General features: G+C 40.8%; 1 protein-coding gene across 1 annotated transcript in view; it reads left to right on the top strand.

The window, feature by feature from the left end:
• Positions 1 to 13,223, top strand: part of hmcn1 (hemicentin 1) — a 365,295-nt gene that overhangs the window by 230,361 nt on the left and 121,711 nt on the right. The window contains exons 48-53 of the mRNA XM_078407604.1: positions 1,564 to 1,647; positions 2,820 to 3,011; positions 3,842 to 4,015; positions 8,487 to 8,600; positions 10,313 to 10,458; positions 12,945 to 13,095. Coding sequence (XP_078263730.1) covers positions 1,564 to 1,647; positions 2,820 to 3,011; positions 3,842 to 4,015; positions 8,487 to 8,600; positions 10,313 to 10,458; positions 12,945 to 13,095 — 861 coding nt within the window. The remainder of the gene's footprint in view (positions 1 to 1,563; positions 1,648 to 2,819; positions 3,012 to 3,841; positions 4,016 to 8,486; positions 8,601 to 10,312; positions 10,459 to 12,944; positions 13,096 to 13,223) is intronic.

Below are 13,223 nucleotides of genomic sequence, written 5' to 3'. Positions count from 1 at the left end.
ATTTGTAATATTGTTTATTGTATGTTTATTTGGTGTGTTTAGTATGGTCTAAAGATACAGCACGGAAACAGGCTCTTCAGCCCACCGGGACCATCGATCACCATTCATATTAGTTCTACGTTATAACACTTTCTCAACCACTCCTTAAACACTCGCGGCAATTTGCAGAGGCAATTAACCTTCAAACCCTCACACCTTTGGGATGTGGCAAGAAACTGGAGTATCCAGAAGAAACCCACACGTCACTGGAAGAGCGTGCAAATTCCACACAGACAGCTCCCAAGCTCAGGATCGAATTTGGGTCTGTGCCGTTGTGAGGCAGCAGGACCATCAGCTACACCACTGTACTGTGTTGCACAAATTTGCATGTAAAACTGCAGCAAGTACGAATTTCATTGTTCTGGTCCCAGTACATGTGACAATTAAACCCTCTTGACCACCTAATCAAAAAGCTTGAAATCTGCATTGAAATCAATGAATTTACAGGCCCTGCACAAGATCCAAGAGACCATCTCTTCAGCGTAGTTAGGAATTCCAGTGCAACTGAGCTTTGCGGCTGGACTCCTACCAACTAATTCTCACAGACTCAGCCCTCTGAGTCTCGCAATAAATGGCACATATTTAGGCACCTTAAAATGTTTTAAGACTGCCAGCAACTCATTTGCAATGTGGATGTGTTCCAAGACATTGCTATTCCTTTCCTTAATCCCCTTAGTTTACACAACCTTCTCTAGAGTAAATACAGGGAAGAAAAATAATTATTTAAGTCCTCACCCATCTTCTGTTCCTTAACATATAGACAATCACATTGATTCTTAAGAGGACCTAGTCTTTCCCTGGTTAACCATTTGCTGTTAATATTCTCGTAGAATCTCCTAGAATTCTCCTTTACCTGATCTGCCATAGCTATCTCATGTCCTCTTTTCCCTCCTTATTTTCCTCTTACATCCTTTTATATTCCTCAAGGGATTCACTTGGTCCAAGCTGCTGATACCTGACACACTCCTCCACCTCTTTCCTGACTCGGGTCTCTACATTCCTCATCAACTGGGCTTCTCTAATCTTGTCAGCCTTGTGCTGAGCTCTAACTGAAGCCTGAAGAAGGGTCTCGACCCGAAACGCCACCCATTCCTTCTCTCCAGAGATGCTGCCTGACCCGCTGAGTTACTCCAGCATTTTGTGTCTAACAGAAGCATGCTCACTCTGAACTCTCCCTATCCCACTTACTAAATATCCCTTTACTTGCAAACAGTCTCTCCCAAATACTTTTCCAAGTTCCGCCTTAATGCCTTTTAAAGTTTGCTTTGCCCCAATATAGAACTGCAGCGTGTGGACCAGTTAGTCTTTCTCATACCTCTTTTAAAATAATTATGGCCACTGGTCTCAATGTGCTCCCCCATTGAGAGGATTACCCATGGTTGCACTGAATGGCAGAGAAGGTTCAAAAGGCTTTCTCCTGCTCTGTTGGTCGATATTTCTACTGGTCCTAAAGTCTAATGAAAACGTATAAAGTGTTTGTTCGCTGCACTATAATATGTAATTCTATTGTTCTTGTGTAAATAGTACCACCCAGCATAATTAATGATAAGATGGAAGACGTGAAAATAAAGGAGAATCACACTATAACTCTCACATGTGAGGTTTCAGGTAAGAGCACAAAACATTCTGAGCTGACCTGCATGTTCATCCGCATGTCCCAGAGTAGGGCTGGTATCAGCATTTGAGAATGTTGCACAAAAGGCTACAATTAGTGGTTGAAAGCACATTAAAATCATCAGAAAGGTATGCTGTGGGCATTGTCTTATAGACATCAACCATGGCCATGACTTTATTGTAACACATTGCCATGTTGTTCGTCGATACATTGCTCGTGTTAGACATCAACAGGGATTGATTTCTGCCCAGAGAGGGAGAGGTGTTGGTTTATCAAGGAGGGGAAAAATGGCCATTTGCGTGGAGCATTGGTTCATGAATGCCTGGTGGTCACATACAGCCCGAGAATGTGACAGGAGGCATGAAGTGATAAATGGAAAGCACTCTAGGGAAAAATGAGAATGCAAAGACCAACCTACTTCTATAATGTTTAAAATATTCGTATTTTTCTCTTCATTAATATGTGCAGTCCAGCAGAGTTAAAGGAACCTGTATTCATGAGATCATGATATTTGTGCCTTGTCGGAGAAGCAACAAACTTTAACTGTAGATACATATGTAACATTATTCTAAAGGCTGCAATGCATCAGCATTGGACAACGATACAGCCAGCTACAGAACAAAGGCAGCAAAATAGTCCACATGGACACAATCGAGGCAGCGAGCAAGATGGAATATAGTTTAACTAGAGAACGTGCTAATTATAATTCTTCACTCACAGATTTTGTTACCACACCACCTTAAGGCATTACATTTCCAAGTACAAGTGATTCACTTAAAGCACAATACATTAGTCTTCATGCAGGGAACATCTTTTAAAATTGTGTATACATGCAGTAAGGAGGCACATAGAGAAATCCTGCTCCCATGTGTACCCCAATGTAAATTATAAGTGCCTGTGATATTCCAATAGATGGTCCTGGTTCACTTATTTATACCATAGACGCATGTAAATGGATATTTATTTTTCTAGTGGCAAGGTTAGACTTCTTTCTCATTGAGGCTATCCTTCCAACTTTGCACAAGTATACCGCCATGTATTGTTAAACCAAGATACAAAGAATTTTTAGTAAATGTGTTTGGTTAGCGATTTGTTCAAAAATTGAACAATGATAATTACATGCAATACTAATTTATTTATGGAGGGTTTTATTTTGTGTGAAAAGGCAATCCAGTTCCACAAATAAGATGGCTGAAGGATGGTGAACCCGTGACTGAAGACCAGCAGCATCAGATCCTATCCAGTGGCCGTTTTCTCCAGATTGGATTCGCACGTGTGCCTGACACCGGGCGATACACTTGCATTGCTTCTAACGCAGCAGGAAACAAGAACAAGAATTTCAATCTAAATGTGCTAGGTTGGTGTTCCTCACATCTCAAACACACTAGGCTGGATAAACCATTTCTAGAATAGTAGGCATCTATAAATTTGAGCCCTTACGAGTGAACATTTTAAAAATTAAAATGTCAGTAGTCATTGGACACTGGGATTTAAGCAGCTCTGACATAACTCGAGCTCATTGATTTTGGATATGTACCAGGAGATGGTGATAAGCAGGTGATATCAAGACACCTAAACTTTGGCATTTTCATTTAAAAAGTGCAAAGTTGCTATATACCCCATTAAGTTGTGAATCTGTCAGATCAAGAGAATACTGTTTTCATGGAGTTAGGATTATGAAATGTTTCTTTGAACTGATAATACATCTGCCACCAGAAACTATTTTGACCCCATTCTGTTGAGCGTAGATTCGTCAAATTTTACAGAATGGGGAATGAATCTCTCAATTCTCCTACTAGGATCCTAGGGGATCCGAGTGTCACATTGCTCTCCGATGTTTAGGGAAGGTTCCAGACGGTTCTGGAAAGGCTCCTAACTTCCCACCCTCTCCACTGTGGAGTAAACAGGAGCAGTAAAGAATGATGGTGGAAGAGATGGGGAGAATGAGAACATGGATAAACAGATAGGGCACTGGAAATGCGCGTTCTAGATTGTTGCCATTCTGCAATACTAGTTTTTGCCGAGATTTATATTCAATGTTCAACAGTTTTACTGAAACAGCCTGAATCAAAGAGAGAAAGTGCATGAAAAAATCAGCAGGTCAGACAGCTTGTGTGGTCTGGGACTCTTCATCCGAACTTGAATCAATTTTATAACTTATTTGCAGTTTTCTCTTTCACCATTTAGTGTCTCCAAAAATTCTTGGTGTTGACAGTGAAGGCACTCCGGAGGATGTCACTGTTATTCTGAACAGTCCCACCTCCCTTGTGTGTGAGGCACAGTCATACCCACCTGCAATTATCACCTGGCTTAAAGATGGAGCATCTTTTGAATCCAACAAAAATGTTCATATTCTTCCAGGTAAGTATAAGAACATGAAAACCATTTTTTTTAATTACATCATGGGTATTATGAAATCATGAAAGTTAGACAGGTCAGAATAGTAATCTTTCTAAGATACCAATAGCAGTTTTTTCAGTAATTTACTATGAGTAAATGCTAAATATTTTCTGTCTCCATTGTGAAATACCCGAGAATAGATTTCTTTAATCTAAAATGTAATTGGAATGTAAATCATTGTTAAGAATGACTAAAATATGATGTAATGTACTAAAATCACCTGAATTAGCAAGCTATTGTGTTGCTATGCCAAAGCCAATTGTTAATCATTCCTATTAAAAATCTGAAGCGCCCACAGAAAAAAAGCTTTAGTTTAAATGGGGAGAGAAGCACAATGGGAAGTATATATTGTAGGATTGCCCATTTAAACATTTATTTGATTAGGTTTTAAAAGCCTCTTTAGCAGTCTGTTTTGACAGCAAATGTTTGCTTTCTCATCCAACTAGTTGGTTTAAAATGACTATTGTTTGATATTCTTGAATTTGGCTGGTTAAACAAATTGTAATAGAACTTTGGACTGCTTCTTAGATGCTGATTTATTTTCTGGAGATTTGCACTTCAGCAAATGTACTTTGTCAAAAGATGTGACTCCATTTTTCTCAATGGGAAGAATGACATGATATTAAAGCAGGTTTGTTCAGCTTCGGAGCCTGAGAGCCAGAGGTTGGTAATGGACCCCAGGAAAGAGAGTTTGTGGAGTGCCTCCGAGATGGATTCTTAGAACAGCTTGTACTGGAGCCTACCAGGAAGAAGGCAATTCTGGATTTAGTGTTATGTAATGAACCTGACCTGATAAGGGGACTCGAGGTAAATGAGCCATTAGGAGGCAGTGACCACAATATGATAAGTTTTACTCTACAAATGGAGAGGGAGAAGGGAAAATCGGAGGTGTCAGTATTACAGTATAGCAAAGGGGATTACAGAGGCATGAGGCAGGAGTTGGCCAAAATTGACTGGAAGGAGGCCCTAGCAGGGAAGACTGTGGAACAGCAATGGCAGGTATTCCTGGGAATAATGCAGAAGTTGCAGGATCAATTTATCCCAAAGAGGAGGAAAGATTCTAAGGGGAGTAAGAGGCACCCGTGGCTGACAAGGGAAGTCAAGGACAACATAAAAATAAAAGGGAAGAAGTATAACATAGCAAAGAAGAGTGGGAAGCCAGAGGATTGGGACTCTTTTAAAGAGCAACAGAAGATAACTAAAAAGGCAATACGGGGAGAAAAGATGAGGTACGAGGGTAAACTAGCCAATAATATAAAGGAGGATAGTAAAAGCTTTTTTAGGTATGTGAAGAGGAAAAAAATAGTCAAGGCAAATGTGGGTCCCTTGAAGACAGAAGCAGGGGAATTTATTATGGGGAACAAGGAAATGGCAGAACAGTTGAACCGGTACTTTGGATCTGTCTTCACTGAGGAGGATACAAACAATCTCCCAGATGTTCTAGTGGCCAGAGATCCTAGGGTGACAGAGGAACTGGAGGAAATCCACATTAGGCAGGAAAAAGTTTTGGGTAGACTGATGGGACTCAAGGCCGATAAATCCCCAGAGCCTGATGGTCTGCATCCCTGGGTGCTTAAGGAGATGGCTCTAGAAATTGTGGACGCATTAGTAATGATTTTCCAATGTTCTATAGATTCCGGGTCAGTTCCTGTGGATTGGAGGGTAGCTAATGTTATCCCACTTTTCAAGAAAGGAGGGAGAGAGAAAATGGGAAATTATAGACCAGTTAGTCTGACATCAGTGGTGGGGAAGATGCTGGAGTCAATTATAAAAGACGAAATTGTGGAGCATTTGGATCGGAGTAACAGGATCGTTCCGAGTCAGCATGGATTTACGAAGGGGAAATCGTGCTTGACTAATCTACTGGAATTTTTTGAGGATGTAACTAGGAAAATTGACAGGGGAGAGCCGGTAGATGTGGTGTACCTCGACTTTCAGAAAGCCTTCGACAAGGTCCCACATAGGAGATTGGTGGGCAAAATGAGAGCACATGGTATTGGAGGTAGGGTACTGACATGGATAGAAAGTTGGTTGACAGACAGAAAGCAAAGAGTGGGGATAAATGGGTCCCTTTCAGAATGGCAGGCAGTGACTAGTGGGGTACCGCAAGGCTCGGTGTTGGGACCGCAGCTATTTACAATATACATCAATGACTTGGATGAAGGGATTAAAAGTACCATTAGCAAATTTGCCGATGATACAAAGCTAGGTGGCAGTGTGAACTGTGAGGAAGATGCTATGAGGTTGCAGGGTGACTTGGACAGATTGTGTAAGTGGGCGGATGCATGGCAGATGCAGTTTAATGTGGATAAGTGTGAGGTTATCCACTTTGGTGGTAAGAATAGGAGGGCAGATTATTATTTGAATGGTGTCAAGTTAGGAAAAGGGGACGTACAACGTGATCTGGGTGTCTTAGTGCATCAGTCACTGAAAGGAAGCATGTAGGTACAGCAGGCAGTGAAGAAAGCCAATGGAATGTTGGCATTCATAACAAGAGGAGTTGAGTATAGGAGCAAAGAGGTCCTTTTGCAGTTGTACAGGGCCCTAGTGAGACCGCACCTGGAGTACTGTGTGCAGTTTTGGTCTCCAAATTTGAGGAAGGATATTCTTGCTATTGAGGGCGTGCAGCGTAGGTTTACTAGGTTAATTCCCGGAATGGCGGGACTGTCATATGTTGAAAGATTGGAGCGACTAGGTTTGTATACACTGGAATTTAGAAGGATGAGAGGGGATCTTATCGAAACGTATAAGATTATTAAGGGGTTGGACATGTTAGAGGCAGGAAACATGTTCCCAATGTTGGGGGAGTCCAGAACCAGGGGCCACAGTTTAAGAATAAGGGGTAGGCCATTTAGAACAGAGATGAGGAAAAACATTTTTAGTCACAGAGTTGTGAATCTGTGGAATTCTCTGCCTCAGAGGGCAGTGGAGGCCAATTCTCTGAATACATTCAAGAGAGAGCTAGATAGAGCTCTCAAGGACACCAAGATAGCTGGCTCGAAGGACCGAATGGCCTACTCCTGCACCTATTGTCTATTGTCTATTTTCAGGTAGTGGTTCAGGCAAACTGGTTGCATGGGTTTCTCTGCCTTTTAAAGATTGGAGTGTATGACAAATATTCTAAATCATGATGATGGCTGGTCAGTAATTCCATATGGAGCTGCCAACTAACTGCAGTGTACAGATCACCATCTTGAAATTGGGAATTTGCTGTAAATTCAGTGCCAGTGCCTGTGACTTCTCACTCTGCTGAATGAACTCTGTGCTGAGTCTAGGGATGGTTGCTGGACAGAGCATGGGCACATCCAATGTCATGTGTGTCAACCTGGCTTTAGTTTATTCAATCCAAATGTTTTTAAATAACTTCCATAATTTTTAAAAAAACTTTCAACTATTTCTATTGGTCTCTGAATATCAAAAACATTTAGAAAGATTATTTTTAATGTCTTGGACCCTACGAACTGTGCTTCCCAGGATAGTCATGGCAATGAAACTTGGAAGGACTATAAAAAGTTAGGATGCCATAGGATTAGTTAAGTAGTGGAAACGGACTTGACGACTGAACTGGATCAAATTCAACCTGTCACAGTGTTAAGATACAACTACTTAAGCACATCGAAGGGAGACACAAAAAGCTGGAGTAACTCATCGGGTGAGGCAACATCTCTGGAGAGAAGGAATGGGTAACGTTTCAGGTCGAGACTGAAGAAGGGTCTTCGATTTATACCAGCATTTGCAGTATTTTTCCTACTTAGGCACATCATCCCATTGTGCAGTGTATATATTATCTGTGAGATCTGAGCTGTGAAACAGTCTGAATCGTTCACTTAGTACAGGACAGGCATTCCTGTCAGGATAGGTCTGCAATGTTACTTAGATTGAAACAAAATGGTAATGAGATGTGCCAGGTGGCCTTTCGTTAGTTGAATTCAGATGATCAGTGAAATTGGTAAGTGTTAGCCTTGAATGAAAGCATTAACAATTCTGAAGTAGAACTAAGCAGTCAAATTGGGAGTTTGTTGCACGATCTCAATGATGTGCCATTTCAGCAACTAAAATTATGTGGTTTAATTAGATCTTAATGATTAAATGAAAAAACATTTCATAATATTCCATTATGATCAGATATCTAATTATAATATTTATATAACAAATTATTATTATTATTATTATTATTAGGTACGATATATTAATATAATTAATTTGGTCAGAGGAGGTATGGAGTGAGACTAGTAAATTCTGTGTTATACATCAAAGAAAGAATGATAAATCCATTATCATATCTAATTATGTCAGCATTGTTTTAGAATTTATACATGGAGCACACGAGTTTGATTCCCCTGATGTTGTGGTTGACTCATGTTGAGACTTTGCAGATCTCGAGGATTGCAATGCATTCAATTAATCCTTCTCTTTTTATTTCTTATTGCAGGAGGAAGAACGCTTCAGATTCTCAATGCTCAGGAAAAGGATGCTGGAAGATATACCTGTATTGCTACTAATGAGGCTGGAGAGACATTTAAAAACTATGAAGTCAAGGTTTATAGTAAGTGTCCGCAGAGTGGATCTGTTGTTCTGAAATAAAGTGCCCAGACCAAATAGATTAGCAACCGATCAATGTATCAAGTTTAACTTAGTTTAGTGTAGAGATACAGCATGGATACAGGGCCTTTGGCCCACCCAGTTTATACTGACCAACGATCACCCGTACACTAGTTCTATGTTATCTCACCTTTGCATCCTACATACTGGGGGCAATTTACAGAAACCAATTAACCTACAAACCTGTTGGAATGTGGGAGCACTCGGAGAAAATCCACTTGGTCACAGAGAGAACAAACAAACTCCGTGTAGACAATAGACAATAGGTGCAGGAGTAGCCCATTCGGCCCTTCGAGCCAGCACCGCCATTCAATGTGATCATGGTTGATCATCCACAATCAGAACCCCGTTCCTGCCCTCCCCCCATATCCCCTGACTCCGCTATCATTAAGAGCTCTATCTAACTCTCTTGAAAGCATCCAGAGAATTGGCCTCCACTGCCTTCTGAGGCAGAGAATTCCACAGATTTACAACTCTCTGAGTGAAAGAAAATGTCCTCATCTCCATTCTAAATGGCCTAACCCTTATTCTTAAACTGTAGCCCCTAGTTCTGGACTCCCCCAACATTGGGAACATGTTTCCCGCCTCTAACGTGTCCAATCCCTTAATAATCTTATATGTTTCAATAAGATCCCCTCTCATCCTTCTAAATTCCAGTGTATACAAGCCTAGTCGCTCCAGTCTTTCAACATACGACAGTCCCGCCATTTCGGGAATTAACCTCGTGAACCTACGCTGCACGCCCTCAATAGCAAGAATATCCTTCCTCAAATTTGGAGACCAAAACTGCACACAGTACTCCAGGTGTGGTCTCACTAGGGCCCTGTACAACTGCAGAAGCACCTCTTTGCTCCTGTACTCAACTCCTCTTGTCATGAAGGCCAACATGCCATTAGCTTTCTTCATTGCCTGCTGTACCTGCATGCTTACTTTCAGTGACTGATGAACAAGGACACCCAGATCTCTTTGACCTTCCCCTTTTCCTAACTTGACACCATTCAGATAATAATCTGCCTTCCTATTCTTACCAGCAAAGTGGATAACCTCACATTTATCCACATTAAACTGCATCCGCCCACTCACACAACATGTCCAAGTCACCCCCTGCATCCTCACAGCATCCGCCCCACAGTTCACACTGCCACCCAGCTTTGTGTCATCTGCAAATTTGCTAATGTTGCTTTTAATCCCTTCATCGAAGTCATTAATGTATATTATAAATAGCTGCGGTCCCAGCACCGAGCCTTGCGGTACCCCACTAGTTACTGCCTGCCATTCTGAAAGGGACCTGTTAATCCCTATTCTTTGTTTCCTGTCTGCCAACCAACTTTCTATCCATGTACCCTACCCCCAAAACCATGTGCTCTAATTTTGCCCACTAATCTCCTATGTGGGACCTTATCAAAGGCTTTCTGAAAGTCCAGGTACACTACATCCACTGGCTCTCCCTTGTCCATTTTCTTAGTTACATCCTCAAAAGTTTTTGCACCCATAGCCAGGATCGAGCCCGAGTCTCTGGCACTGTAAGGCAAAACTCTACCATTGTGCCACTGTGCCGCCCGATAATTAAGTCCCATAATGTTGAATTATGCTGGTGTTCACTTTTATCAGAAAGCTGGGAGTATAATGGTTTGCTGTTTTGTTTAATTTCTGTAGTCCCTCCTACTATCAACAAAGATGATAACTCGGATTTTGGTCTGTCTCCTAAAGAAGTTAAGATCAAAGTAAACAGCTCCCTGACTCTCGAGTGTGAATCTTATGCAATTCCAGCAGCCACCCTTCACTGGTACAAAGATGGACAGGTGTGTTGACCTTTCGTGTGTAATATTCAACGAGCACGTAAAATTATGTATTTGTGTTATAGGAAACCATGTTTCTTATGCAACTTGTTTTGCCCACTGCACAATCATGTTAACCATTTAAGTGTCACAATGAACAGGAGCAGATTTATTGTTTCATAAAATCTGAATTGAAATAAATGATTTCCTTTCTGTATTATCTACAAAATTTCTGAATGGATTTGACATCTGACATATGAGATGATATGGAATATTTATCGTAATCGATGTCCAGAATGAAATTGTGTAGGAAATGTCTCAAGAAGGGTCGCGACCCGAAACGTCACCCATTCTTTCTCTCCCGAGATTCCGCCTGACCCACTGAGTTACTCCAGCATTTTGTGTCCACCTTCCAGAATGAAATTGTTCATTAGCAATATCAAACTGGCCTTCTGGCAATCCTTTCACCTTTGCTAGGATCCTAGTTTTAGGGTCAAAGTTTATAGATGGATTCGCAGCCTAGCACATGACTTGTTGCTTTTATAGTAGTATGGCTGTATGGTAACTCAAATTTCACTGTACCTTAATTGGCACATGTGACAATAAACTGACCTTGAAACCTTGTTAAATATATAAACAGGTGTAGAAAAATTTGATGAATATTGGAAGCGCAGGAAGATATAGGTTTATGAATTGATAGTGAAATAACTGGGATAATTTGGAATCATCCTGCAAAGAGGCAGCATAGACTAGAAGGAGTGATTTTCTGTCATATAAACATAATTGATGTGTCATTTAGAAGGTGAAGTCCTGAAATCATCCCTGGGTAAATATATAATTCTCTATATTTAATAAGTGAGAATTTGAAAGTGATATATGAAGTTAATAACACATAGTGTTCTGTTTTTCTCAATTAATCAAGTAACAGTTATGAAGACCATTTATTAAAGTGGTGCATGAGAGTTCTCATCACCCTCTTATTATTCCACTTCCCCACCACTGGTCCGTTGTGCCTGCAGTGCACCCTTGGCTACAAACTGTACGTCAGCAACTCTGTGACACATCGATGCACCTCTTGCACCATCATGGATTTGTTTTTTGCTAATTATGTTTCTGCACTAATATCCTGTTTTCTTTTTCTTTTGCACAGTCTTCTATCTTTTAGAAATGTTGTTTGATTTATGTATACAGATGCTCCTCGACTTACGATGGGGTTACGTTCCGATAAACCCATCGTAAATCGAAAATATCGTACGTCGAAAATGCATTTAATACACCTAACCTACCAAACATCATAGCCACCTAACCTACCAAACATCATAGCCATCTAACCTACCGAACATAATAGCCACCTAACCTACCGAACATCATAGCCACCTAACCTGCCTAGCCTAGTCTAACTTAAACGTGCTCAGAACACTTACATTAGCCTACAGTTGGACAAAATCATCTAACACGCATGGCTGACTGGGAGCTGCGGCTCGCTCTGTTGCTCAGCATCACGAAAGAGTATAGTACCGCATATCGCTAGCCCGGGAAAAGATCAAAATTCAAAATTCAGGGTATGGTTTGTACTGAATGTGTATTGCTTTTGCACCATCATAAAGTCGAAATATCTCAAGCCAAAGCATCTTAAGTCGAGGAGCATCTGTAATTTGTTTTTTGTTGTGTGTTCGGCTGAGTCTATGTGCTGCTGTAAGCAAGATTTCCCCACTGTGCTTGTACAATGTACTTGTACATATGACAATAACATCGACTTGATTTGACTTGACTTCACCTCGACCACTTAGCAGGACAAGAACTGGTGACACAGGAAATGCCACTACTCACCTCTGGTTCCGAAGCAATTTTGACCCCAGACAATATGATGGTGATGTTCATTAAATTCTTGCCAGAATCTCTTCATTGTCATCAGTGTATATAAATCTGTGGGCTTTGTGGACAGGCCTTATTTTTATTCCCCATTCTTAACTGCTCCATAGAAGTTGGAGGGAGCTGCCTTTTTGAACCACTGCCTTGCCCTTCAAGTCACATGACTTGGAAATGTATCTCCATTGCTTTGTCACTGATGGCTCCAAATTCCGGATCTGCCCAATCAAGATCACTCTGATTATGTTCAGAATATGAACTACAGATCGCCCTGAACTTCTCAAAGTCAATTGGGGAGGAGCAATAAATGTTGGCCTTACCAAAAACTTTGATGTATCTATTTATGTTACGGTCAAGTTAGAAGTGATTCTGGCTTGGAAACATATTTTCTAGGCTGCCATTGGAGCAAACTGATGGAGTGAGCACCTTCAGAGCAGGGAAGAACAATAAGTTATTTGATTAGGACGCTATTGTTGTATCAATGTCCATCCAATCTTTCCATGTATCTGTTTAAATTTCAGCAAGAATTGTAAATCAGACTTCCCAAAATGTATCAATTTATGTGGTTGCTTTTGTTGAATAAACAAAGATAAGACACTGAATTTTCATGAAGCGAGAAAGTCAAATCTTTACATTTCCAGCCTCTGCAGGTGGATGATCACATCACTATCACGGCAAATGGCCGGATTATTCAAATCAAGAACACCCAGATTTCAGATACAGGACGGTATACATGTGTAGCCACCAATATTGCTGGAGAGGACGAGAAAGATTATGATGTAAATGTTCAAGGTTAGAGCACATTATTTGCTTATTCCCAAGTGTGCTTTGTGTTGCCACGATCTTTCTAAGTACATCTCTGTCATCTTCATATGTTTATTGTCAGACAGCCTATGCTGGCATTATCATTTACCTCCATC

This window comes from Rhinoraja longicauda, chromosome 11 (assembly GCF_053455715.1).
Source record: "Rhinoraja longicauda isolate Sanriku21f chromosome 11, sRhiLon1.1, whole genome shotgun sequence".
In the NCBI taxonomy this organism is placed as follows: Eukaryota; Metazoa; Chordata; class Chondrichthyes; order Rajiformes; family Arhynchobatidae; genus Rhinoraja; species Rhinoraja longicauda.
The sequence above is the reverse complement of the archived record's forward strand: the minus strand, read 5'-3'. Positions and strand labels throughout refer to the sequence as shown.